Genomic DNA, 13,928 nt, shown 5'->3' on the forward strand with positions numbered 1-13,928 from the left:
ATTAGAACTCTACTCACCTGACGAAGGGTCAGAGGCCTGAAAGCTAGTGGGCTTTGCTACCAATTAAACCTGTTGGACTTTAACCTGGTGTTGAGAGACTTCTTACTGTGTTTACCCCAGACCAATACCATCAGGACAAAGGAATGCAGAGGAACTAAATGGGTATTTTGTATCAGTCTTCACAGTGGAAGACACCAATAACATGTCAGAACTTTGAGACTCGGGGGCAGAGGAGATGTAGTGGCCATCACTAAGAAGGAAGTGCTAGGATGCTTTTGGGTGTAGAAAAATCTGGTTAGTTTTACGAGACTGATTGTCTTTCCAGCATTTCACTTCCATTAAAACCTGCATCTGCAGACTCTTTCCTGATTTCCCCATGCCCCTTTCTGCTGTGGTACTGTACTTGCATTTAAATGAGTGATCACCTGCTAAAAGATCTCCACAGATGCTGCCAGACCTGCTGAGTACTCGTGGTATTTTGTGTTTATTCTGGATTTCCAGTATCTGCTGTATTTTAGTTTTGTTTCAGCTGGAAGATATAGTTGACAGTGCCATCAAATGCAATTTGACAGCCACAGACTACTCACTGTTGTTCAGTTTGGGTTCTGCTAGGTTCACTGCTCTGCTCCAGATTTCAGTACAATTTTGGTCCAAAAGAGCAGTATTCCAGAGATAAGATTAATGAGTGCCCTTTTACAGCAGGGCATTATTTAACACAATGTGGCAACAAGGAGCCTTTGCAAAATTGTAGTTAGTGGGAATCCAGGGTAGGAAAAGGCTCCACAGGTTGAAGTCATTCTGAGCACAAAAGTAGATTGTGAATGTTAGAGTTCCCTTATCTCAGGCAGAGAACTTTGTTGCAGGAGTTCCTCAGGGAGTTGTCTTACGTCCAACCAACCACAGTTGCTTCAACAAGGATCTTCCTGCCAATATGAGGTTAAAAGTAAGATGTTATTGATTGAACAGTGTTTAATATCATTTGAGATGAGCAGCATTCAGGCTTGGGCTGGTAAGTGATGAGTAACATTTGTGTCAGACAATGACAGTTTCCAAAAGAGGATTTGACCTCTGACCATTCAATGGCACTGGTATTGCTGACTCTCCAACCATCAACATTCTGGAGATGTGGAGTATGGTTACCATTGATTAGAAAATGAACAAACACCATACCTACAGGAGCAGGTCGGAGCCTGAGAATTCTGGGATAAGTAACTCACCTGGCCCCTCAGTCTGCCCGCCATTTACAAGACTCAAGGCAGAAGCATGATGGAATACTCATGTTGACTGCAGTGCCAACAATACTGTAAAATGCTGTAGAAACTTGACATCGAGAATAAAATAGCCCACTTAATTGGAAACCCAACTACCATCTAAAATGTTCGTTCCCTCTACCACTGTGCAGTGGAACACTGCCTGAAAGGTCTACAAAATTATGACGGGCATAGACAGGGTGAATAGTCAGGCTTTTTCCCAGGGTGGTCGTGTAAATTAGAAGGTGGCACAGGTTCAAGGTGGGGGGGGGGGGGGGGGGGGGGTGGATAATTTAAGGGAGATGTGCAGAGGAAGTTTTTTGTGCAGTGTGTGTTTGGAATGCGCTGCCAGAGGAGGTGATGGAAGCAGGCACATTAGCAACATTTCAGGGGCATCTGGATGGGTACATGATTAGGGAGGGAATAGAGATACAGACTGAGTAAGGGCAGAAAGTTTTTAGTTAAGGCATCATGATCGGCACAGGCTTAAAGGGCCTGTTCCTGTGTTGTACATTCTTCTTTGAATGGAAAATATATAGCACACTTTCCAGATTATAGGTCATTCAAAGCATTGACAGCCTCAGCCATTGGAATTTGTTCTTTGTCCTTTTTTCTGATTTTATTTACACTTTTTAAATTCTGAAGAAGGGTTCTTTCCCTAAATAGTCTGCCTTTGCTTGCTTCCACAGGTGCTGATGTTTAGTGTTCATGATCTAATGTGTAGAAATTTGACCCTCCCTTGTCCCACTGCATGCCTTAAGATATCTCAGTCCTGTGTAATTCCCTGCCTAAACCTTCCCGACCTTCGGGGTCCTTGTGCATGAGTCGCAAAAACCCAGCCTGCAGGTGCAGCAGGTGGTCAGGAAGGCAAATGGGATGCTGGCCTTCATAGCGAGGGGGATTGAATATAAAAGTAGGGAGGTCTTGCTGCAGCTGTATAGGGCATTGGTGAGGCCGCAGCTGGAGTACTGTGTGCAGTTTTGGGCGCCGCACCTGCGCAAAGATATTTTGGCCTTGGAGGGAGTGCAGAGGAGGTTTACTAGGCTGATACCGGAGTTGAGGGGGTTGAGCTATGAGGAGAGGCTGAATAAACTGGGCTTGTACTCGTTAGAGTTTAGAAGAATGAGGGGAGATCTCATTGAGACGTATAAGATGATGAATGGGATGGATAGGATAGAGGTGGAGAGACTCTTCCCGCTCAAAAAAGACAGTAGGACTAGGGGGCACAGCCTCAAGATAAAAGGGGGGCGGTTTAGAACGGAGTTGAGGAGGAACTTCTTCACTCAAAGGGTGGTGAATCTCTGGAATTCTCTGCCCGTTGAAGTGGTGGAGGCTACCTCGCTAAATATTTTTAAGACGCGGGTTGATGGGTTTTTGATAAGAGAGGGGATTAAGGGTTATGGGGAGAAAGCGGGAAAGTGGAACTGAGCAGCGACAGATCAGCCATGATCTTATTGAATGGCGGGGCAGGCTCGAAGGGCTAGATGGCCTACTCCTGCTCCTATTTCTTATGTTCTTATTATGTTGAAACTGTACTTCAAATCAGCTATTTGGACTTTTGGTCACTGTTGTCGTTTTCACCTGGTTTGGCTCAATGTCGGTTATCTTCTGTTGCAGCTGCAGAGAGTGTGGGTGCTTTACTTTGTATTACAGGTGACAGTGCAAGTTTTATTGTTGCTTAAGTAGGAATTACACAAGTGTGTGAAGGTCAATGAAACTAGAGTATTTCCAGCACTTGCTATTTACCAATCATCCTAGGACATTTGCTGGGTATGTGTCTGAATATAGGGGCAAGGTGAAACTGGAGAAAATATTGTCTGTGTCTATTGTGCTATGTAACGAACAGTTTTCTTATTTAAAATTTTTTGGAAGTGATGTAGAAGTCACTGAACAAGCAAGACATTATGGAGAAGAGAGTTTCAAATGTACAACAAAAAATCTCTCAATCAGTAAACACTCTGCTGGATTGGAGGCCAAGATCCAGTTTTAGCCATATATCTTTGACATGTAAATAATGTAACTAAGTTGCTTCTGTTCCTTTTTACTTTTGCCTGTCAATGTTGAGCCCACCTGGTGAAAGCAGACTGTGGTGGTGGATGGCAGGTTTGTGCCTGCTGTTTCTCTGCTTAATATCTAACTCAAATTTTGAGGTATTGCACTACAGACGCTCCCCCCACTGCCCCTCCCCCAGAAACGAGTCATCCCAAGGCTGTCTCTTAATAATGAAAGGTGATGAGTCATCAAGTATCTTGATTTGTGGGTGAATCATGAGGATAAACTTTTTTTAAGATAAAAGTTTGATACCCACAGGCATGTTGTCAAGCTAAATTCTATTGTTCCAAGTAAATAAACTGCCTGAGATCAAGTCAAAAAGGTCATAAGAGCGGAGTTGTTAGTGATGATGTGAATATCTACTAAAGCAGTTTATTTAGAGTCATTGGGGTTTACAGCATGGAAAGAGGCCCTTCGGCCCAACTTGTCTATGCCACCCTTTTTTAACTGATCGATCTAGTGGGTAGATTTCTTGCTACTGTAATCTGTCAAATGTATCAAAAATTCCTAACAAGAAAAGCAACTAGACTTGTAGAAATTAAATCTTGTCGCTGCTAAGCGATCAAATTTGTGAAGGGGCTGTCTCAATCTTCAACATTATCTTAAGTGTGAAGTTCATCAAAACATCAGGACTTCAGGAAAAGTGTTATGATTTATCTCCAAAGCAGTTTTGTTAGTCCCAGCGTGGCCTTCCACAGATTGAAACACTCGGACTGATGCCAGTTGAAATACAGCCTGTTGTTAGAAAGCAATTAATGCGTGCATGCTGATTGCTTGGAAACCGTAAGAGTTTATTTTGGGTGGGAATGTGGAGAGGGAGCTTGTGATTGCTGGTAGAAGCGACGCTGCTGATTCTCAAGTGGTTCAGTGTTAAGGTTACATTCATTGCTGTTATTCACCATCTCGTCCACCAATGCAGTACAGAATAGAAATTTTCTTTGTCATGCTGGATTTAGAATCTTCTGGCTTATCAAGTAATACAAAGGATACTTGCATTGTTACCATTGGTAGTGCAGGCTACAGCAGTTCAAATCTCAAAACAAAGAAGTGCTTTTCTTGCATTCACCAAAGGGCCAGCATTCAGTCCCTACTCGCCCTTGAAAAAATAGCATCAAGCCACCTTCCTGAACCACTGCAGTTTGTGTAGATTATAGATTTTCATGGCAATTTTAGTGAACTGGCGTATCATGTAGGTCAGAGAAAATAAGGATGACGGGTGTTGGAAACAATAGGTTTTGTAAGTTTGTTGTGTTTTGAGACTGTGCTTCAATATAGAGTAAAATGGAGGTCATGCAACCTGTTACGAATTCTGTCACGAACAAACCCACGGGGCTTGATTGTTAAAGATTAAGGGAGGGCCCAGGTTGTCTTACTGAGAAGCAGTTGCAAGCTGGGTGTTCAAACTTGTAAACAATGCATTTATGCTGACAGTGAGTAAACCAAAATCCCAGCAAACCTTTAAAAATGTCTGGTTTTATAAAGTTACATTTTAAACTATTTCATTTCAAGATTGAATAAAGTTGGACTCTAAAGGCTAGCTAATCAGCAATTCCACCTGATTGCAAGACCCATGTGATTCATCATGGAAATAGGCATTACATATGAATTAGGAGCAGTAAACACTCACCCCTCAAGCCTGCTCTTCCATTCAGGACGACCATGGCTAATCTGAATGTAACCTCAACTCCACATTCCTGCCTACCTCCAATAGTCTTTCATCATCTTGCTTATCAAGAATTTATTTATCTCTGCCTTAAAATATTCAAAGACAATCACTTCCTCAAAAGTTGGTAGAAAGGGCTCCAAGGCCTTGCTATCCTCTGAGGGGGAAAAGCTCTCAGCTCCAAATGGGCAAGCCCTTATTTTTAAACAGTGACCCATAGTTCTAGATTCTCCCACAAGAGGAAACATTCTGTCCACATCCACCCTGTCGAGACCCCTCAGGATCTTGTACATTTCAATCAAGTTGCTTATTCCTGTCTAACCTTTCCCTGTAAGACAAGCTGACCATTCAGCCATTCATCTAGTCAACCTTCTCTGAACAATTTCTAATGTATTTATTTACTTCCTTCCTTAAGTATTCAATTCCCCTCTCAATAAATGATAACTCTTAGCTATCCTAACTGCTTTCTATACCTGTATACTTTTTATTTTAAAGTTTATTTATTTATGTCACAAGTTGGCTTACATTAACACTGCAACAAAGTTACTTTGAAAATCCCCTAGTTGCCACTAGGCACCTGTTTGGGTACCCAGAAGGAGAATTTAGCATAGCCAGTGCATCTAACGGACTGTGGAGGGAACCAGAGCACCCGGAGGAAACCCACACAGACATGAGGAAATTGTGCAGATTCCGCAGATAGTGACCAAGCTGGGAATCAAACCCAGGTCCCTGGTGCTGTGAGGCAGCGGTGCTAAACATTGTGCCACCCATTTTTTGTGATTCATGCAGTAGGGCAGCCAAATTCCTTTGTATTGCTAGCATTCTGCAATCACTCACCATTTAGATAGTATACTTTATTATTCATCCAACCAAAATGGACAAATTCATATTTTCCCACACTACATTTACAAGATCTTGCCTATGTACTGAACCTATCCACATTCCTTTGTAGCCTCCTTACTGTCCACTTCAAAACCTACTTTCCTGCCTATCTTTGAATCATCAGCAAATTTACCAATCATACCTTCAGTCTCTTCATCCAAATCATTTATATAAATTATAAAAAGTTGAGATTCCAGCACTGATCCCTGAGACGCACAACTCCTAATATCTTGTCAACCTGAAAAAGACTTATTTGTGCCTATAATTCCTGTCAGCAAATCTGTCTTTGATCAATGCCAGTATGTTGCCCCCTATACCATGAGCTTTTATTTTCTATAATAACTTTTGATATGGCACCTAATATGACTTCTGGAAAACTAAGTGCGCACATTCACCAGTTCCCCTTTATCCGCAACGTGTTACTTTCTGAAAGAACTCCAGTAAGTTGGTGAAACATAATTTCCCTTTCACAAAACCATGTTGATTCTGTCTGATTATTTTGAACTTACCTGCAAAATACCTGTTTGATTCATCTGCCGTCTCCATGTTTTCCATCATCAAATCTCTGAGACTTTTTATCAGATCAATGCTCGCCTTGTGACTTGTTTCTTTTTAAAATATTTATAAAATCTCTTGCTATTTGCTTTTATATTTCTTGCTAACTTTCTCTCATACTCTAATTTTTTAGTCAACCATAGATGTTCCTCGTATTCTGTCCAATCTTCTGCCTTTCCCTTGTCTTTGCACAATTAAATGCTTTTTAAGTTTGATATTATCTTTGACCGTTCTAGTTAAACACCGATGAGGCATTGGACTTTATCTTGTACATTGGAGTGTATTTATTCTGTGTATTCTGAAATATCCCTTTAAATTTTGCCATGCAACCTTAACCTAATTTACTGGAGCTTGAAGTAGCAGTTGCCGACAAAATAAAGTTTGATCAATGTTTCTCTTAGTTTGCTTGTTACAATAATTTGAAACCTTGTCATGCAAATCCTTTTCTTGGTCATGGGGAATTTGCATTTCTTTTTAAGTCACACAGTTAAGTTCCTTTTCCTAAAGGACATGAGAGAAATAGTTGGGTTTTCACAACAATCTGGACATTTTGTTACTGATCTAGTTTTTTAAAAAAATCCAGATTAATTTAATTAAGTGAATTTAAAATATCCAACTGTTACTGTGGGATTTCAATTTGTGTTTCTGAGTAATTAGAGAGGCCTTTAGATGACCACCCCAGTACTCTAACCACAATGCCGAACTAACCTCATTATTTAAAAATTCAGTCCAAGGATGCCTCAGATAAGCCAACATATATTACCCATCCCTAGTTGCCCTGAGAAAGTAGTAATGGACTGTTTTCAAGATCACGACACATCTGAGTGATGGAATTAACCCAATATTTCTGAATGTGAAATTGAGATGTGTTTCTAACCACACCATCACTAAGATTACCTATTTCCACCACATCAGCACCAGACTGTACTCCTGCCCTAGCTCATCTATTCCTGAAAAACTCATTTATGTCTTTCTTACCTCTACACTTGAATATTCCAATGCGCACCTTACTCATTCTACCCTTCATAAACTTGAAGTAACTAAAATAGTGCTACCCATAATATAGTTGAGCTATATTAGTTTGTGGTTAAGCAACTTCTTGATTCTGAAATTCTCATCTATTATAAATGATTCTGTGGCTTTGCCCTCTATTTCTGTGATTAGCTTCAGCCACACAATCCCTGTAAGATATCTGTGTTTCTTCAATTCTAATCTCATGAACAATCCCGATTGTAATTGCTCCACCTTTGGAAGTGTATCTTCACCTGCCAAGGCCTAACTTCATGAATTCCTTTCTTGCCACCTCTCTTCCTTTGTTTCACCTTTAAGGTGCTCCTAAACCTACCTCTTTGACCAATTTGACTTGCTATTGGCGCAGCATCATATTTTGCCTCGCAATGCTCCCGTGAAGCGCCTTGAGACATTTTATTACTTTAATGGTGCTATACAAATACAAGTTGTTGTAATTTACAGAAAGCAGGGTTCCTCTTTAGAAAACACCCTCACAGCCACATATTCTATATATTTAATAGTTTTAAAAATAATTCCTCATGGACATGACCCAAAGCCCCTGTGGTAAAGTAGTATCTAGATATATTATATTGTATTTATAATTGAGTTGTTACATAGTCCTCTTGACGACTGTTCCACCTGGTCATTAGCAAGTCACAGGCTTCCCCCCAGGAGTCATAAACATCACTTGATGAGTCAATGAGTTTGTTATTGGAGGTACTGATATTGGAAGAGCAATTGAAGGAGTCATTATGGTTAGCTGAACAACGGCCATCAATTCTGTTTCTTCTGTTTACCTCATTGAGACCAACAGCATTAAGACTACCCTCACTCTTTGTAATGTTGTTAGGACTGGAAATTTGGGAATACTTGAAGTCCTGCCACATATTGTGTGCTTGAAGTAGTCCATCAGAAATGCTGGACACAGGCTCTGGACTGGGTTCAGAAAGTTGTCCGTTCATCTTGCTAAACAAGAGACCAAGCCTTTTGAACGAATCCTTCTTGGAGTTAGGGTATCTCTGGAATCGATTGCCATTCCTGACTGATGAAGATTGCTTACTCAGCCTATTATTTTTGGATTTCTCTTCATTAAGGTCAATTCCAGAAACTGATTTGATCAGAGCTGAAACACTGAAAGAGTTCATTTTTAACCTCTTTCGGTCATTGTTTTCACCTGCCAAGTTGAATGACACAATCTTTTTCATTTCTTCTGCACTATCTTCCTCCAAGTCTCCGATTTGCATCCCATCGCTGCTGGTAGAATATGTTCTTCGGGATGATTTTCTGTTTCCTAAAAGGTCAAGAACCTCATAGCGAAAACTGGAGATGTCCTGTTTCAGTTCCTGTGAGAATAATGAAACCTGTTACTGTACTTGGCATGGACTGGATAGGTCAAATTCAGATTTAGGTTACCTTGTGATATATCAAAGGATGTTTCTTCCCTCCAAATCTAATCATTTATTTGGTAAATTCCTTGCTCGGTGAGATACCAAGTTACACAAGTCAGAAGGAACCCAGCTATCCCCATTGTGCTGAATGAGGCCTTTTGGCCCATCGAGTCTGTGCTAACTGTCCTAACGAGCACCACCCCTCTGCTCTATCCCCAAAAAGTTAGTTTATTTATTTATCACAATCTGCCTTATATTAACACTGCAGTGAAGTTACTGTGAAAATCCCTGATTCGCTCTGGCGTCTGTTCAGGTACACTGAGGGAGAATTTAGCACAGCCAATGCACCTAGCCAGCACATCTTTCCGACAGTGGGAGGAAACCCATGCAACCACGGGGAGAATGTGCAAACTCTACACAGACAGTGAACCAAGCTGGGAATCGGACCCAGGTCCCTGGCGCTGTGAGACAGCAGTGCTAACCACTGTGCCACTGTACCACCTGCACGTTTACCATGGCCTATCCACCTATTCTACACATCTTTCGACTGTGGGAGGAAACTGAAGCATTCAGAGGAAATCCATGCAAACTCCACACAGCTAGCCACCCAAGGCCGGAACTGAACCTGGGTCCCTAGTACTATGAAGCAGCAGTGCTAACCACTATGTCATCATACAGCCCTGATGTTGGGTTGTAAAGATGTATTCCTTATCAAAATGAAGGTGATACTCAGAAGAGAAGATATTTGTCTTGTATTATTAGGCTTACCATCATAAAAATACAATGGAAACACTTGATGTTGACTGGGTCTAGTTACTAAACTTAATGATGTAAAAGAACTGAATTTACATCCATAATTTAACTCAGAATTTTTCAGTAATTTTGTAATTCAGTTCCTGCTGCTGTTATCAAATCTGCTATCACCTAGTTCCTCACATTTCTATTCAGTGTTTACTTTTAAATGCTAATTCTATTATTCCCCATGACACTTTTACCCAAATCCAGCTCCTAATATGCCTATAAAGAGATTCCTCCCTTTGCAAAACTGCTTCCTATGCGAGAGGAAACATGTTGGATTTCAGTGTACTCTGGGCAAGTCCTCTGCAGAAATCTATGGCCAATTGTGGTGCCCTACTTCTGGCTTTTAACACACTGGAGAGTTAGGAGTTAACATAGAACATAGAACACTACAGCACAAACAGGCCCTTTGGCCCACAAGTTGCACCGATCACATCTATACCTACCAAGCCACAGAACTATCTGTAACTTCCAATGCCATTAGATACCAAAATAATAATAATAATCAAACAAACTGTGTAACTATATCTGGTCATAGAACAAAAGGCCTTTCCAGGGCTAACAGGAGAACAGTGAGGATCTGAGAAGTGCTGATCCTATGAATGAAGGTCCATTAGCTCTATTCCATTCCCGATGTCTGCTTATCATCTATGAGGAATGCCTACGCAAGAAGTTAGGTGATTGGAATAACAACAACCATAAGCGATTACGTTAGTGTTATCTACAAAATTTACCATTGAAGTTGGCAACCGGGATTTATAAGGTTGTTTTTCCAGGATGAGCTGCAGTTGACAATTCCAAAAGCTACCCTTTGTGCTGTATGGTCTGATTACCTACAATGGATTAATAAAGCCTGTTTGGTATACACAAACCGTGTTGTGAATACCTTACTCAAAGCCTGTAAGGAAGAAGGTTGACTCAACACCAACTAGCTAAGCCTATTCTTCAAAACCTGCAATCCTCTGGTCTGTGGGGCTTAATATGAAATTGAATAATGTGTTTAATCACCAGAACATTAAAGGAATCTGTAATTTTCTCCTGGCATTGAAACGGTTCCATCTGAAGGCAATCACAAGATGATTCACAAATTTTACATGGTCCTGGCTGGAAGCACAAAGATATGGTGAGATTGTACCAGGGTCAGATTTCCAACAGCTTAATTTATTACAGCAGCCAGTGATGGTTAATAAAACATTTAAATTTCCAGAAGTCCCAAATGACGCATTTTAAAATCTGTGCATTTGATTGTTTCTGTTCTATTCTCACCCTCCATTCGCTGTTGTGAATTCACCAGGACATTGCATGCGTTTGTGTTTTATTTAGTTTCAAAGATTTAAACTGCTGTAGTTATTTTTGAACATCTTTTATAGATTCATAACATGAGAAATTACAGAAGGGAGCCTATTGTGCCTGTGACAGGTCTTTGAAGGAACTATGGATATAATCCCACTCTGCTCTTCTTTCCCTATCGCTCAGCGTATATTTTGTGTTTTTATGACATTGTAGGAACCTGAGATGAAATGGGAAAATATGCTTGAAATGTATTGCTATGCTGCCTTGTGTAGCAATGGCCCTATAATAAAATGCTGAGGCACTCAGTGTCCTGGAATCTGTCCATTTACATTGTAGACTGACTTCCACGACATAGGTAGCAATATTTCTGCCAGCAGGCTGTTCCTGATAGTTGGAATAACTCCATACAATCCAGCAAGCAGTAAATTGTAAAAGATATCACACCTGCTATTGCTGCCCTTAATTGACAAAACAAGAAAAATACCTCTTGAGTTGGGTCTCTAGCCCTCCAGAGACAGCAGCACCACCACTCCAATATAGTTGAAGCCTTGGCTACATAAGAACTCGGAGCAGGAGTGGGCCATCTGGCCCCTCGAGCCTGCCCCGCCATTCAATAAGATCATAGCTGATCTTCTCGTGGACTCAGCTCCACTCACCCGCCCGCTCACCATAACCTTTAATTCTTTTACTGTTCAAAAATGTATCCATCCTTGCCTTATAAACATTCAATGAGGGAGCCTCAACTGCTTCACCGGTTAGGGAATTCCACAGATTCACAACCCTTTGTGTGAAAAAGTTCCTCCTCAACTCAGTCCTAAACCTGGTCCCCCTTATTTTGAGGCTATGCCCCCTAGTTCTAGTTTCACCCGCCAGTGGAAACATCTTCCCTACTTCTATTTTATCTATTCCCTTTATAATCTATATGTTTCTATAAGATCTCTCCTCACTCTTCTCAATTCCAATGAGTATAGACCCAGTCTACTCAGTCTCTCCTCATAAGCCAACCCTCTCAACTCTGGAATCAACCTAGTGAATCTCCTCTGCACCCCCTCCAGTGCCAGTATATCCTTTCTCAAGTAAGGAGACCAAAACTGTACACAGTAACTCCAGGTGTGGCCTCACCAGCACCTTATACAGCTGCAACATAACCTCACTGTTTTTAAACTCCATCCCTCTAGCAATGAAGGACAAAATTCCATTTGCCTTTTTAGCTAACTGCTACATCTGCAAACCAACTCCTTGAAATTCCTGCACAAGGACACCCAGGTCCCTCTGCACAGCAGCATGCTGCAATTTTTTACCATTTAAATAATAGTCCATTTTGCTGTTATTCCTACCAAAATGACCTCACCTTTACCAACATTGTACTCCATCTGCCAGACCCTCACCCACTCACTTAAATTGTCTATATCCCTTTGCAGACTTTCAGTGTCTTCTGCACGCTTTGCTCTTCCACCCATCTTTGTGTCATCTGTGAATTTTGACACATCACACTTAGTCCCCAACACATCTATGAAAATCGCAAATCATACAGTGCAGAATGGGACAATTCAGCCCATCGCGTCTGCACCGACAACAAACCCACCCAGGCACTATCCCACATACCCACGCTGCTAATCTCCTTGAGACTAAGGAGCAATTGAGTGCAGCCAATCAACCTAACCTGTACATCTTTGGACTGTGGAAGGAAACAGGAGCACCCAGAGGAAACCCATGCAGACACGGGGAGAATGTACAAACTACACACAGACAGTTACCTGAGGCCAGAATTGAACCTGAGTCCACGGCACTGCAAGGCAGCAATGGTAACCACTGTACCACCATGCTGCCCCAGTCATGCAATGTAAGGTGGAAGCAAAGATGCCCATTGACAAGATTTGTCATTGAACTGGGTCTTATTGACCTGGGTGCTAACTAAACAACCTAGGTACTTATAATGGAAAAAAAAGAATGAATTTGTGAATCCAAATTGCTTTGTGGTTGTCTCCAAGAGATTCCCAGTGAAAATTAGTGTACAGGACAAAAAAAAACAAATGTTTAAATATTTGAATAGTAAGTAGTTTCACAACACCATGTTAAAGGCCAATAGATTTATTTGGAATCACGAGTTTTGGAGTGCTGCTCCTTCCTCACCTGTTGTGAGACTTCTTACTGTGCTCACCCCAGTCCAACGCCAGCATCTCCACATCATAAAAATTTGAAGCCTTGAAACCACAATCAAAATAGTACCAGAAGGCAAGATGTATTGAAGCCAGTGTCTTGTTTACCTTGAAATTCTCTTCTGTAAGTCCTTCATCTGTTTTGGCACTTCTGATCATAGCTGCAACATATCTTTTCACTAAATTTTTAATTACTTCCTGCCAATGAAAAGGAACAATTATTTCATTCTACTTGTTACTGTAACCAATTTGAACCATTAGCTGTATTGTTAAAATATTAAACTGATGAACTTGTTGCATTTAAAGGGACATCAATCTGAACCTTCAATCTGAAGGGTTAGATAAACATTTGACTTGATCTTTAATGTACCATTGTCATATGAAAATATCATCACTTGCAAATGTTTCATTTTGATGCAGCAGATTGCGTTGTTCTTTTGACTGATTAATGAACAGTCCCCATTATCGTTTGTCTAAATAAAACCTGAGCCTCAACAGAACATTCAACACCCCCTTCCCTCTAAAATAAACACCTCAATTACAATGTGTTACAATTTTAGATTTTTTGCTTAATCCTACTGAAAATATTTTCGATTATGCTCTCTTATAGTTAGTCAATCAGAGGGAGAAATTAATGCCAGAACAAACAAATTCAGTAAAGAGTTTCAAACTAGCAATATTATGGGCTTATATCAGTTCCATTTAAATAAAAAGTATAGGATTAAACTCCATCAATGATGTTATACAAATACTTAACAACCTTGTCAAATTCTTTAGATTTGATTTATTATTGTCACATGTATTAACATACAGTGAAAAGTATTGTTTTTGCATGCTATGCAGACAAAGCATACTGTACATAGAGAAGGAAAGGAGA

The 13,928-nt window shown here is 40.6% G+C and overlaps 1 protein-coding gene across 1 annotated transcript in view; it reads right to left on the bottom strand.

Annotated features, from left to right (window-relative positions):
• Positions 1 to 7,959: 7,959 nt before the first annotated feature.
• Positions 7,960 to 13,928, bottom strand: part of LOC145342720 (short transient receptor potential channel 5-like) — a 120,602-nt gene continuing 114,633 nt past the window's right edge. The window contains exons 10-11 of the mRNA XM_080188280.1: positions 13,160 to 13,249; positions 7,960 to 8,756 (exon numbers count right to left, since the gene is read on the bottom strand). Of these exons, the coding sequence (XP_080044406.1) occupies positions 8,010 to 8,756; positions 13,160 to 13,249 (837 nt within the window). The 3' untranslated portion in view covers positions 7,960 to 8,009. The remainder of the gene's footprint in view (positions 8,757 to 13,159; positions 13,250 to 13,928) is intronic.

This window comes from Carcharhinus amblyrhynchos, chromosome 4, assembly GCF_965287045.1.
Source record: "Carcharhinus amblyrhynchos chromosome 4, sCarAmb.v2.hapA, whole genome shotgun sequence".
Lineage (NCBI taxonomy): Eukaryota > Metazoa > Chordata > Chondrichthyes > Carcharhiniformes > Carcharhinidae > Carcharhinus > Carcharhinus amblyrhynchos.